This window comes from Pseudopipra pipra, chromosome 6, assembly GCF_036250125.1.
Source record: "Pseudopipra pipra isolate bDixPip1 chromosome 6, bDixPip1.hap1, whole genome shotgun sequence".
NCBI lineage: Eukaryota > Metazoa > Chordata > Aves > Passeriformes > Pipridae > Pseudopipra > Pseudopipra pipra.
In genome coordinates, this window is record NC_087554.1 from 55638215 (window position 1) to 55652581 (window position 14367).

The 14367-nt window shown below is 39.5% G+C and overlaps 1 protein-coding gene across 2 annotated transcripts in view; it reads left to right on the forward strand.

The window, feature by feature from the left end:
• ASPG (asparaginase) overlaps positions 1-14108 on the forward strand; it is a 47307-nt gene extending 33199 nt beyond the window's left edge. For both annotated transcript variants that reach the window (XM_064659317.1, XM_064659318.1), the window contains exons 13-16: positions 5494-5580; positions 11846-11945; positions 12264-12322; positions 13691-14108. In XM_064659317.1, coding sequence (XP_064515387.1) covers positions 5494-5580; positions 11846-11945; positions 12264-12317 — 241 coding nt within the window. In that variant the 3' untranslated portion in view covers positions 12318-12322; positions 13691-14108. The remainder of the gene's footprint in view (positions 1-5493; positions 5581-11845; positions 11946-12263; positions 12323-13690) is intronic.
• Positions 14109-14367: the final 259 nt, after the last annotated feature.

The following is a 14367-nucleotide window of genomic DNA, read 5'->3' on the forward strand; positions in this document are numbered from 1 at the left end:
TCCACTTTCAGCTCCTTATCTCATATTCAGTTTGTATTGTAGCAGATGAGAAGCCATTTTTTTCTGTACAGGAGCTTGAAATGGTTGAATTTTCGTGGTCTTTGGGGATGACTGTCCCCAAATATTCCTACAGCTTTCTAATGTTGACAGGTTCACCTGGTTTGTCAAGCTGGAGTTAGCTCCCTGGGAGGTCTGACAGTGTGGGATTACCATTGGCTGCAGGAATAACTCGAAGGCTTCTTCTGTTTCAAAGACTAGATGTAGAAAACTCAACAAACTCTGTTAATGTGGGAGCTGAAGTCCTGCATGGCCACGCTGTGCTATTGCCATACCTACTGCATGGTCCCTTATGGCTTTGTAGCTGTTGCTTTACCTCATGAATATATAAGCCCTTCATTGGAAAACCCTTAAAGTCTTAAAGTGAAAACAAGCCCAACAGCAAATCAAACAAATAACCTCGCAGCTGAACAGAGGTGGCTCTGGTCCAATGTGAGAAAATGCTAAAGCATTAGATACTATTAGATGTTCCTGCAAATCAGGCACCTACTTTTTTTACCGCACCCATCTACCGCCTGAGGAATTTCACATGAGCTTGTTGTTTGGATTCCTTAGCATTGCCACTCCTATATTAGACTCCTACTATGACTCTTAAGCTCTTTAAAACTGCACACCCGTTTTGATACAGGGAATTGTAAAAGGAAACTGCACCATAACCATTTTCAGTTTCTCTTTTTGTTTCTATTGTTGGAATGAGAGGAAGAGTTGACTTAGAACTAATCTCATAAATGTGTATTTATAATCTGCTGTGTACTCACACTGCATTTCACACTGGTAAGCATATAAAGGAGCATGCTAAAGAGCAAACAGCTGTATATGTGTGTAATTAGATACCCACTAAAAAGATTTCTGCTACAGAAATATTTAAATTCCATTTATTAAACAGTTCTAAGTTGAAAGTGAAGAGATTATCCTGATGCAGCATACAAAGTGGCAGGGAGGGAAGGGGGAAAACTGATGTTAATGAGTACTCAATGCTTTAAACTGTTTAATATTGTAACTTTCTCAATTTTACTGAATATTGCATCAGCTTAATCCCATTTTCTGAGAATTAATATTTGTTTAATTGGCATTTAACTGCAATACAGTATCCACTCATCTTAAAAATAGCTTTCTTCGAGTCTTTTATGTTACATTTGTCAGTGGCTTGCCTTTTAACCAGCATGCAAACCTATATAAAGATGACTGATTTCTCTTTTCCACTTAATGATTTGTAATGATCAGGAGTTATGTGTCTTCTTAAAAGCTTCTTAACATAGCACTGTCAGCTGATAGACCAGCAACTTGATCTACGTCTATGACAGTCTCTTAAATTTTTTGACTTTAAGTGACTCTTTCTTTGTTTCTTTCTAAATAAGAAATAAACTACTGCATTCCCGCTTTTTCATTTGTAACTCTGCAATTTGCTTGTAGTCTTATTCACTTTAGGCATGAAGCTAAACAGACCACTGTTAATTTAGGCCAGTTGCTTGACATATCAAAATAAGTGGAATTCCTTTAATTTCTTACAGCACCCTCAAGGGATAATTCATTTTCAAAACAATAGAATAATATTTTTTTAATAACAGAAACTCTCTAAGCAGGAAAATGTCTTGAATAAAATTGTGTATATTTTGAGTAGTAAAAGCACTTCCATTTACTTGTAGAGCAGTGGTAAAAGGTTGAAAATGGGGAGTTGCTCATATAGTGCTGTGAGAACATCAGATGAGAGGCAGTAAAATTACCTCCCACGTAAATATGAATTTAAATACTTGATATTTTGCAAGGTTACATTTACATTACTTCAGGAAATCTAAGTGAAGAGTGAAAATCTAACCACCGCTGACTCCAGAAGTACACTGAAGCCTCTCCTTACAGTGTTTAAGCATAAAATTCCCACTGATACCATGTAGAAAAGTGAAATTAAGCTGCTCCTGCCATAACCATTCCGCTTGCTAGGGGAGCAAGCATGAAAAAGAATGAAGCCAGTCAAGTTTGGATATACATTACACCTGCATTTCTTTAAAGAGAGTTGGTGGAAGGTGTGCACCCTAAGGCCCCAATCCTACAATCTCTTACATGTGTGTTAATTTCACATGGATGATTCATCCCTTTTGAAGTCGATTCACTTCAGTTGGTGTCTGCCAAGTGAAGGCCTGAGATGATACGTACGGTGCAGAACCTTGATTGCTGTGAGTCTGGAGCCCTCATGAACTGGGAAGAGTTCAGATGTCTTTATCTGGAACTCAGACTTTGCTCATAGCACTGAGTGTTGAAGACTGCACCAAATCATATGTTTTGCTATTAATACATTAAGATATTAGTATCCATTGGAGTTTTTATGCCCAGTGTTATCAATAATGGAACCTAGCAGAGAGGAGACACTAGAAATGCCTTTTCTCTATTTGGTTTTTTTCCTTCAGAGAGGGATGAATAACAGTGATATTACTATCAAAAGGCTAACTTAAGTAACGTGCAGAATAGCATTGTTTCTATAGCTGTATCTGACCATGCTTTGGTAATAGGGCAGTCTAAGAAAAGGGAGACTCAGGGACAGCTCACAGATGACAATGCTTATCAGGTGAGGCTAAAGTGGGACATGCAGCCATGTACCAGGTCGTGATGTTGGCCTTCTCTCTACACCTTGACCTTTCGTTGTCCAGCAGTTCCTCTGCTCTTGGTTTTGTGCTGTCACCTTAGAACAGGAATTGCATTTGAACCGTTCCCAAGAAGTTCATGGCTCATGACATGACCTGAACTTCAGATCAGCTAAACTGTGACCCTTGTGAGGCTTTTGTAATGCCGCAGGAGAGCAGCACTTAAAGAAACAATTTCTAAAGACAAATACCTCTCATGTGCCCAAGACATAACAGTATCAGAAAATTCACAGCCAGCCTCTTGAAATATGAATAATGCCCTTGTGGTAGGTACAAGACAGCAGAAGTGGTGCTCTGGTTAGGGCTTAAGTTCCTTCAGAATGTAGATAGCGTTTGGGTGCAAGTAGGAACAAGCTGTAGTGCAGCTCACCTCCTGCATAGTTTTCATGTTGAGCGATGGGAATGTGAGAGGTGGTCTGTTTGCTTTCTTGGACAGATCTGCACTTCATAGTCACAGTACTAAATTTAACACTTTTAAGTTGTGCTTTACTATTTGTCCCTATTCTTCCTCTCCCTTACCCTTTCTCTAACAAGCAGTAGCTCACAACACTTCCTCTTCTTCCCACTGTACCAAGAAACGTGATTTTGAATAACTCCCAGTCATTGGGACATTGTATTTCTATTTAGAAATGCTTTATTGTAAGCATTTATTGTTAGTTAACACTGTTATTTTCAATGCTTAAAGATTTATTTTTTTTCAAGCCACTTTTTTTTTTCCTCATTTAAGTTTACTGAATTAAATAAGCAGGATAAATGCTCCCAAATCTGCCTGTACCGAAGATTTATAGAGTCCCCCTCAGAGTAGTAATGGCTGTGTGGCGTAAGTGGGACTTGAAGTGCTTTCTGGAGGGAATTTTGCTACCAATGAGGAGTAAATAGTTACAACAGGAAGAGAAAACCTGGCTTTTTGCTGGAATCCAGAGATACAGAACCGCACAGGGGAAGCACACTGAGGGAGGATACCACACAACATTACATGCTTTTCTGCCTTTTATCTTTTAGTGCTGTCCCATAGCACAGCTTTGATTTTAAAAAGTGCTTGTTTCATGCTTCAATTTCTCGTATAAGGTGGGAAATGAGGAATACTTCAGGGCAGTTGTTGGAGAGTAAACAGACACTCCCCATGTTCAGTTCAGTACCCAATGAGAGCTTGAGGGAACTGTTCTACTTTTAATCTATTTTAGGTCAAATTTCATTTCAGCTAATTACTGTTTTGCTTAAGACTAAGAATTAAAAACCTCGTACATGTAGAATTCGTTCTACACCACAGATTGAAAAATAGAAAACCATGCCATTATTTGCTGGCTCAAGGAGATGCTTGTGGATGACTAGCCACGTCGTAAGGGACCCACCTGAGAAAATATTTTAGATAACTGAACAAACTTGAAGCATGTGCTGTTCCAGCAACGCTTTGCTATGAGACAAAGGAAGATTTTTTTTTTTTTTGGCTGTCAATTGAAACAAAGCACAATTTTTAAAAAATCGGTCTGCTAGGTTCAATAACCTGTGTTTGGAGCACCAAAATGATTCTTAGAGCATTTGTACAGTTCTTTGGTTACTTTATAAATTACAGATTTTATGTGAAACATAAAAGCTTACATAGGCTTTATATGGATAACTGTAATGTAGCTTCTGACTGAAGATGGAGTTTCTTAAAAGGAGGCAAAGGGATTAGATAAGCAGTTTAATCCAGTTGAAATTAATGGAATAAAAAGGCCCATGGCTATTACCAAGAAAATGCAAGTAATTAAGCAGAAAGTGTATGTGAGCTTATTTTTTATTTTTAATTACTACAGATGAGCTTTTAGCTAATGGGTTGGAAAAGCTCATATATTTCCTATTAAATGATAAGCCTACCTCTTTGTTTTGAAGTATTATAGTATAGCAACTTACTTAAAATAGGAACTGTGAAACTATTCCTGATCTACTGGGTCATCATGCTCTTTCTGGAGAAAAAAAACCTGTGCTTTGATTTATAAACTAGATCAGTTGTTTAGCAGAGGAGCACTCTGTCACCTCCTTTTCAAACCTAGCTCTAAACCTTTCACTAGGTTACTTATGAAAAATGTATTTTTAAGCATTTTTGCATCTGTTATGTTATTTTCTACCCACAACAGTGCTTTTGGAGAGCAGCCTTTCCCGTAGAGTTTCTCAAACATCTTACTAAGGTATAGGTGTTGGCTATTTATCCCTTTATTTCAAAGGAAAGGACAATAAAGACCTAAAATCTCCAGGTAGAAATAAATAATAAAGGCATTGGGAAGAGGGGGTTAGGAACAGGTGTGCTTTTGATGGCAGTTCATAAGAATACTTACCATCATTTTGAATCCCTAAAAACCTGATTAGCTTCCCCATTAACCTAAAGAGTCACTGCTTATCTGCAAGAAACATCTTTTATTTAAGACTGATATATATGGCCATTGCATTCTTTAAAATACAGGAACAATGCTATGTAATAAGTAATCTCACTGTTTGCATGTATTTCAATCACTAATATTTCTGCTGTTAAATTAAGCTAGCACTAAGATAAAGGTACTAAGAATTCTTGGAAGAGGAGAGTATGCATCCATTTCCTTTTCAGAGCTGAACTTGAGCTTAGCATATGAATGAATTTTTAAAAGGGAGGGCAGCTCTGTTTACTACATCTGTCACCTTGGAGAAGATTCATTGATTGTGTGATTGTGGGAAATCTGATATAAGAACTTTCACTGACTCTTTGTGTATATGACAATGCTGGATTTAGGGGAAAAAACCTACAGGTCAAGACACTCTCTCTGTTTTTTCTATTCCTCTCATAAAGGCACATACAAGTGATTAATTTGTTACGGGAAACAGGAGCGCACCTTTCAAGCCAGGACTTGGAGAATACTGGAACAGTACTCTGCAGGTAAATGTGATACAAGGTGAGGTGGGCCTAAAATTGGGATGGAGGGGGATGGTTTTTCAGAAAAGACTCCAGAATGAAGAACTTTGGAGAAGCACTTGGGTCCCTGGCACATGAGGTGGCTATTTCGGTGCTAGACAAATAATAAGGAAACAAGTGAAGTGATGAAATTAAGAATCAACTCTATGTCAAAGCACCAGTAACTCAAGAGACCTCCAAAGTAGACAGTATTGTGGAGATCAGTGACCTGGAAGCACATACACCCCATTTTTTTCCAAGGTGTTTTACTGAGGAAGGGTGAGAAAGCAGCTGTTCAAGATGTGACTTAATAACATCTCTATTTAAAAATAAAGCTGCACATTGTGTGTCATTTTTATTGTCTTAAAATCCACTTTTCAGTTATATGGAAGTGGCTTCTATTCTAATTAGTATATAATAATGTTCTTAAAAATAACTAAATCAAATGGACAGGTAGATTTAATCCCAAAACTTGTGAACAACTGCTCAGTGTCACTATATTTAATTTTAGGAGGATATAATTCTCTGTTAAAAGTTGCTTTTAATATATAACAATGTGGATATGTATTATGAAACCAAATAGATATTAGATTTAATTTTTTCCAGTACTTGTCCTGAATTACAAATTACTCTGAAAATCATGAGAAACTTTCATGTATTTCCTAAAATACAGTTTTTACTTCATTTCTTCTTTCTATTTTTGAAAAACAAACAAAAAACCACCTAAGTACTGGCCTTTGAATCAGGACTTGGCAGGAAGCCATGAAATTTGCAGGGACCAGCCAGTGCTGTATAATGTCTACAAAACAAGGTCAAAGTGAAGCTTATGTGCATTCTGTGTAGAGACTGGACTCTATCCTTTGAGTAATTCTAGAATTAAGAAACACTAGCTGGAGTGTTTCCATTGTCATAACATGCTCAGAGGAGACTGGGTAATAGGGCTTTTACCAGGAAGTTAAAATATGCGCTTCCCAGGGCACTGCAAGTGATAGGACAGAACTAAACCCTTGGTTTGTGTAGTTTCCATCTGCCAAAAGGTGAGAGGAGTGGTTTAGGGAATGACATTCCTCTGCAAATAAATTGGCCCCTTACTTAGCCCTGGTGCCACATGCAGAACCAGTTTGGCTAGCTGACCTGTCAGTAATATATCCCAAAAGAAAAAAAAAAAGGAAAGAGAAAGAGGATGTTTTAAACAAAATGTGGTTCTGATGCAGTTTGTTACAGCTTTTTAGGGAACATTGTACACCTGCATCTGTATTGCACAATCTCCTGTTGTTCAAAGCTGACATTTTGATAATCAGCAGTTTAGATATTTTTGAACTTGCATTGGTGCTTGTAATTTTAGTATAAAACAATGCAGATCTTCCAAATGGGGTGGGAGTGCCCATGTGCAGAGGCTGACTGAGGACTCAGCACAGAGTGCCGTGCTCGGGATGAGAGGGGAAGAGGCTCTCGCACATTGGTGTGGGTCAGGAACCGGGGCTGTGGCTCTCTCCCGGTTGGCAGCTGGAGTGGTGGCCGTGGTCAGAGGTGTGTCCATGGACAGGCATCACCACGTGGCCTGTACCAGGAGCACAGCCAGGCAGTGGTCAGGCTTAGAGACAGTCTGTGAACAGTGTCTCTTCCCTGCACTGCTTCTGCAGAGCTTAAGTGCTTCCTTTGCTCTTGCTGTTTTAGAGGGCCTGGCACAGTCACTTCCACCAAAGTGGACTTTTTCCACAGAGCATTATTTAGATGCCTAAAAGTTATTAAATCTGAGGTACTGGTGTTTGTCCTCTTGACAAAATGTCTCTGATACTTCTTCTACAGTATCCTCAGATGACCCTACTGATACGCTCATTTCTCCAGCATGCTTGGGCTCACTTCTCTCTCCTACTTCTTACCTCCTCCTTTTACGCCCTTTCTTTGCAGGCACTGGCACCTTCATGGTAGTCAACATGTTCACCTGGTCAAGCTAGTTAAAGAAAAAGCTATTTATAACATCTTCCCTTTGTCTGATTTGAACTATTTTTCTACATCTCATCTGTCTTGTAATGTGCCTTAAGCTGCATTTTTACCAACCTGAATTTGTCACCAAGGCAGGATTTCAACTTCTTGGGTCTTAGGAGGAAAAAGCTGCTTGTTCTCTGATAAGCTCTTGGTTCCTACACTTAGCTAACTTAACTTTTTCTCCTTACAGTTCTGTCTGAAGAAGAAACTATAAACATGTTTTTCCCCTTTGCTACTTAGCAATCCTTGAACAAACTGACTTTCACAAAAGACTATAAACAGTGATTTTTATGTTCTAATACCATCTCCTTAGCTCTCTTCTGTTTAGACTCATGATTTTATATTAGAATAGAATAGTTCAGTTGAAAGATTATGGAGATAAAAATAAATGTGTTCCTTTGGTATTGGTGATGTTTGAGAGGGAAAGGAGTACCAGCCAGAACTGAGAGCTGGACAGTATCAGTGGGAACTCTTGTGTAGGAAGTGGAGATGTACATAGATGCAGCCAATATGATCTAGTTATTAAATCTTCCATGATTTCATTTGCTGGTGTCTTATTTTAAGTGAGAGGTGGTAGTCTGGCTTTGGAATCACTTTGTTGATGTTTGGTATCTGGTTCATGGCTTTGTTTTGAAATGAGATCTCAATGTTAGTAATCTGTTAAAAATGTCAGAATATCTTCTCATATTGCAGTAGTATTGTCATCTGTCTGCAAACCCAAACCATGATGACATAAATTGGAACACTCAGGCTTATTCTGAAAGCTTGTGGAGTTCTGGAGTTGGTAAACAGTTGATTTGTGTTTGGTTTTTTAAAGGAAAAAATTTGTATAGAATTGAGATACTCTGTTTAAGTCTGTAGTTCACAAAATTAAACAAGGACATAAAGCCAAACCAGCTTTTTCTTTCATATTCTCAGATTTCATAAAATGATATTATATACAAGGATGCAGCCTTTCAAAATCAGCACCTTTCAGAATAAGATACTTCTTCAATTTGACATAGACTTGAGGGCTAAGGTTGGAGAAGGAAGGATAAATATGTCTCAGCAGGAATTAGGACCAAGCTTCCTGCCTGCTGTCTTTCAAAGAAGTCTGTCTGTCTCAGCTGAGATAGATGTGGAGACACTGGCTAAGAGCAGCACTCACAAATTAGTTCAGGATGCAAGACACTCTTTGCACTGGACTTTTAACTTCTTTTTTGAGGATTTTCATCTTTGAAAAAAAAAAAAAAAAAAGAAGTAGATAAAAGATTCTCTCTTCTGCCAGGGTGATGATACACCTGAAAAAAAGGAAGTCTTTCCTGATCACTTTATATAGACACCAAAAAAGGAGAATTGCTAACATTGCTGAAAAAGCACAGCTTTGTGTCCCTGGGAAAGATGAAATCCTAGTACCTGAGGAGGCAGGAGGGAACACCAAGGTGTCATTTCACAGTATTTATTACTTCCCAAATCTAGAACTGCATTGGCCCTTGTCCTTATAAACCCTCTGAGACCTGACCAGCTTCACTCCTGGTACCTTGGCAGTAACAGAGCACATGTTAAACTGCAGCTTGATGCTGGTGGGGTGTGAGACAGAATCAGAGAGCATAATTGCACTGTCACTGTTCTTGATATCTTAGCTCTGTCATCATCATGGCTACATTAGCTCTACTGAAATTGTGAAATGGATACATAATAATTTCTTTTCTGACTGCAGGAGTATTGATAAGGCAGCATGCCTAGGATTATCTGCTGTAAAAAGTATCACTCAGAGTTTAGTAAAATGTGTTAGGTAGTTCTTTATCACTAAGCAGGTTTTAAACATCCTGGTAAGTGTATATTGAAGCTATCTTTAGTCCATTTCATGATATAAAAGTGATGGACTTGCTGCTTAGAGGTTGCATTTGTAGTTGGAATGGTACCTATAGTGTAAATTGAGAAGTCCTCTGTATATATTTGAGTATATGGAGTACATTTACAGTGTGTAAAGGAAGTACAGATGTGTATGCCTCAACTATGGAAATCTGGAACTGGAGAAAATGTTTTGTGGTGATTATCAATTTGGTAAATAAGTAGGTGTCTTCTATTTAGAGCAGTATCTAAATTTTCTCACAAGCTACATCACCTTATGTTCTCTGGGTCACGTAGAATACAGTTCTCACTTGATCAGTAAATGGCTGCTGCAAAATTGAAGATACTTCTGTGTATTTGGAGTGCTCTAATGTCATGGAAGGAGACCACTTCACAGGTTTGACCTATGGCAGTGGGGGTTAAATTGCTCTTTCTGAACAGGTGCTATTAGGCAGTTAATTTTCAAGTGAGTGCAGCAGTCCTTGTTTGTTGCTTACACTGGTGCTAGCTGAATTGCCCTCGATATGTAGATTGGTAATATTTCTGAAAGTGCTGGTCTTTGCCCAAAGTGGTTTCCACTTTGCATATGACTGAATGATGAGATTCTGTTTGGCAAATACAGGGCTTTTCTGTCCAGTGTTGGTGATGCTTGTAACTCTCTAGTTAGGCTCTTTGTTTGTTTTTTGTTAGTTCCTTAATCTGTGACCTTACAGTGTTAACAGCAAGAGACTAGTTTTTGTAACTAAGATAATTCAGGTGCTCCAGAAGTGGCTGCTAAGCAATTTCTTTGCTTTACTAATGCTTACACTTTTTCTTTATTAATACTCATTTCTTTCCTGCAGTTTCCTTACTGACCTCCCACTGAGCTTCCTGTTGGACCTCCTTTGCCTTCCTCTGTTTCCTTATTGCTTCTGAGGCCCCATTTTTGTGATGGCAGTTTGCATTAATTATTTAATGATCCTTTCCTTCATGATGGCAGACTGAAGCACTGTTAACCTCTTAATACCCGACTACCACTTCCCTGTCCCCCAAAGGCTCCAGTTGGAGGTCATCTGGGGGGTTGCATAGAGGAACACAGAGACTATTTGCTTTCTCTTTTCGTGCCCAGCTTCTGGGACTGCTGCAAGCAGAAGCCTCTCTCTGACTTTCTCCTCAGACTGCTGCAATTAGAGGCTTCCACTCCCCTGAAAACATATTTCCAGGTACTTAAGAGATTTAATCAACAAGAGAAGTGATTTCAACCTAGCAGAGAAGTGAATGTTGCAGCCCTGCTTTCATGGTTTCTTCCATGAGTTTACCTGACTGTCTGCCCCTTGCATCTTTGAGCCGTCTCCACTCTTCACCAGCTCTGCCTGGCTTGGTTATTATATTCAAGAGCCCATCACCACCTCCATCCCTGATGCCAGCACAATGCCTTTCAGCCCCAGCGAGCACTGTTTAAGGCAGCAAACTCTGAACTTAATAAGGGTGGGGAGGGCTCCCCCTCTCTTAATGAGATTCAACCTCACTTGATGATTATCAGCATGGTTCTGCTGAAACAATCTGCAAGCTCACAGCAGAGGTGAGGTCTGAAGCCTCACAGATGCTGCTATCCTGAGGAGACTGAAGGTTGCCCTCCCAGCCTTCCCATCAGTTCAGGCTGTCTGCAGGCTTGGTACAGACTGTCATGCTTTTGCATATGTACAGGCCTTTTACCAAAATGAAAGTTAAAAATGAACCTTAAGTATTATGGATTAGTCTACCAGGAGATGTGCGAAGAAATAACCTGGTGTATATTCCTCTGAAAACTTTAACTTTGATCCTTTCTATTGCTTGTTACATGTGGAAGATAGAGGTCATCCTTAAAATGCCTTTTTTTTTTGCTTGCTGCCCATTTAAACCTTACAAATTATCTTGTAAAATTCAAAACATATAGCTGTGTTACTGTCCAGATGATATCACATAAATGTGCTGTCATAACTTCTGATAGCAAACGTAGTTATGCAAACTTGTGAAGGGGGTTTTTTAGTGGTTTTAAGTAAGTCCTGTGGATTAGTGGCCCATCTGCTTGTGCTCTCACTTACTCAGCTGTATCTTGATTTAGCTGTTGCCCTCCCCCCAACTCATTTCATGAGATAAATATTGTGTTGTGAAATATGAAACTGCATGACTTTTTTTTCCCCTTTGGTCATAGTCACACCCACTATGTGAAACTAGCCTGTTGTAAGTACTTATAGCACAGCCCTATTAATTTAAGGAACTGATTCATCAAGCTGTGTTGCTTGCTCAGCTCTTCAAAACTGTTGTAATAGTGTTCCTTACCTCTCTACCCTGGCAGCCATGTTGAGCCTGTTCTGGTTCAGCATTTGCCTGCTGAGCTAATTGACAGGATCCAGGAGCTCACTGAAATGGAAAGATTTAGAACCAATATTAATTATTCTTTTTCCAGCCTTGCAGCTACAGGCGATGTGGATGGGTTGTATGCCTGGTACCTAGCTGGTGCAGACCTGGAGCAAACTGGTTATGATGGCAGGAATCCCTTACAAGTAGTAAGTTGTGCTGTACTCCGTATGGCGTGCTAGCTGAGTGAGTAATAACGTGCACTGTCGGATAATATTCATTTAGGAAAAATAAATGTTGCTTTGTGGATTATAAACTGGATTAGAATTTGTTACAAACTCAAATCTGGTGCTCTTGTGAAGCAATAAATAGTTGGAGCCAGAATTTTTCTCATCAATGTCAGAGGAATTAAAATTTAAATTGGATTTTAATTATTTTGTGGTAACATACTCTTACTTCCCACAAGTAAGTATTTGCATGTCCTGGTGCACAGGATGGCAAGACTTAATTCACATCTCTACTTACAGGCAGAGGCTACAGGACAGAAGGAGGTTCTTGACTTCCTTAGACAAAAGCACTGAAGAAGGTAAGATCTAGTTCTCAAGTACTGGAGTTCTGGAATGTACAGCTCAACATACACGCATATGAAGAGGGATTTTGTCTAGTTCACCCTGGGACATCTTGGTTCAGCTGCAGTCCCTGTCTTGGTTTCTGATAGGACTCTGGGTACTTTAATCCTTCCTTGTAGAGTGGGGCTAATGTTTATTCCTCTTCCTGCCTGAACCTGGAATGGTGTTTTTGTGCATTCCACAGTGTGGTTCTGAACTTGGTTGGGAATGTAAAAACTACCAAATAAAACCACTGAGGGCAACAATGTGTTGTCCCTTTGGCCTGTTGCAATAAATTGCCCCTCTGTCTTGCTTGCACTACAGAGGAAATGCCTTTTACCAGACACGATGCCAGGCCTGGGTCTCTGCTGTGCCCCCAGTGCGGGAGCGTTCCCTTCCCCAGTACAGCTGCAAGGAGATCACAACTCTGAGTGCAGGATAGGGCAGTGCCATGGTCTCCCTCTTGCTCAGACCTTGGATGCAGCTGCCTGGTTGTCCCTGACATGGACTCGCTGCATGGAATCTCTTTTGGGCTGCCGTCATCCAAGGTGTGTTTCCCTGGACATGTCCATGTGAGGCAGGTGTGTGCCTTGTGTTCAGAGCATCAAATCTGACAAATATCTCTAAGGGGCCTTGTTTGGGTGTTTGACCTTCTCCAGTGCTGTGCCATAACTGGAAGCATTTAAAACACTCGCCTTCCATTTCTCAGAGCTCCTTTCTGATGCAATACATTTTTGATTTAGATATCTCTTCTCTAGTATATTGGCAAGTCTAGTCCAAATTTAAATATTGGGATGTGTTAACACAAACTGTAGTTAAAGGTTTTGCTGCACGAGTGGCTATCTGGCCAATCTCGTGTCCAACTTGAGAGATGTTAGTGGGGACTGCACTTGGAACAACAGCATTTTTGATTCACTGTGTACTGGGCTACATGAACATGGGACACAGTTTTTTTGCTTTGCTTTGAAGTTCTGGTGTTTTCTTTGGTTTCAGCTGATATAGAGGAATTAGATATAATCACAGTCTCAAGTCTTCCAGTGTTCAGGATGACGATGCCGAAAATACCTTCAGAATATGAGTTATATTGCAAAGGGACTTCCATTTTCAGTGGAATAGGTCTGCAAAAATTACTTTTGTTTTGTAAGTAGGGAGCGAATGTGTTAAATCCTCAGCTCTTTCATGGATCACCTCATAATTCCTTTGGACTGAGCCACTAGTAGTGTAGGCGGACTGAAGGAAGTCTTCAGTACCGCATGAGAACTGGCTTGGCAGGCTACAAGGTAATCTGTTCTCAGGAAGGTTCTGGATACTGCCTAATTCTAAACATCCATTTTCTCTTTCTCCAGAGGCTGCAGAAGATGTTCAGTCATCATCAGAAATACCGACTTGAACCATTCGTGGTGTTAAGTCCTAATGGGAGAAAAAGAGGAAAGGAACAATGGTAGCTGTGCTTGGGGCATACAGGCAAGCTAGAGCTTAGAATGGTTCTTTATTTAGAATCACATTGTTTTGCTAAAAATTATCTGCTGCTTTATCTTTTAATCACTTTTTTTGAAAAGAAATTCTTTTAAACAAGTGACGCTGGAATATATTGTCATTCCTGTACAAATTCTGTTTTTTAAGAGGCCTTTTGAATATTCTTATGTTAGCTCACTAACAGTATTGCAGGCATAGCAAATGGAAATGCTGTGGTGATTTCATACCAAGGAAAAACAGTGGATTGTGCATTTCTGGGTTACAACTAATAAAATCTCTGAGGAACAATGTTGATTTCACTTGGTCTGGTTTTTTGCAACGACTTGTATCACTTCAGTTGCAATTACAGCAATTGTGAGTGTCAGTGCAAACAATTGAATCAGTCATGGGCATCTGCCTGCAGTTGTGTACTAATCTTCACCAATGTGTCACTATAAAACCTCACTTGAAATGAGTAGGAGGCAGATGCCATAAAGCATGTTTGTGGGACTGCCTAAGTGAATTGATTGTTTTATTTCTAATAGCATCTTTCCCACATCCTGACCGG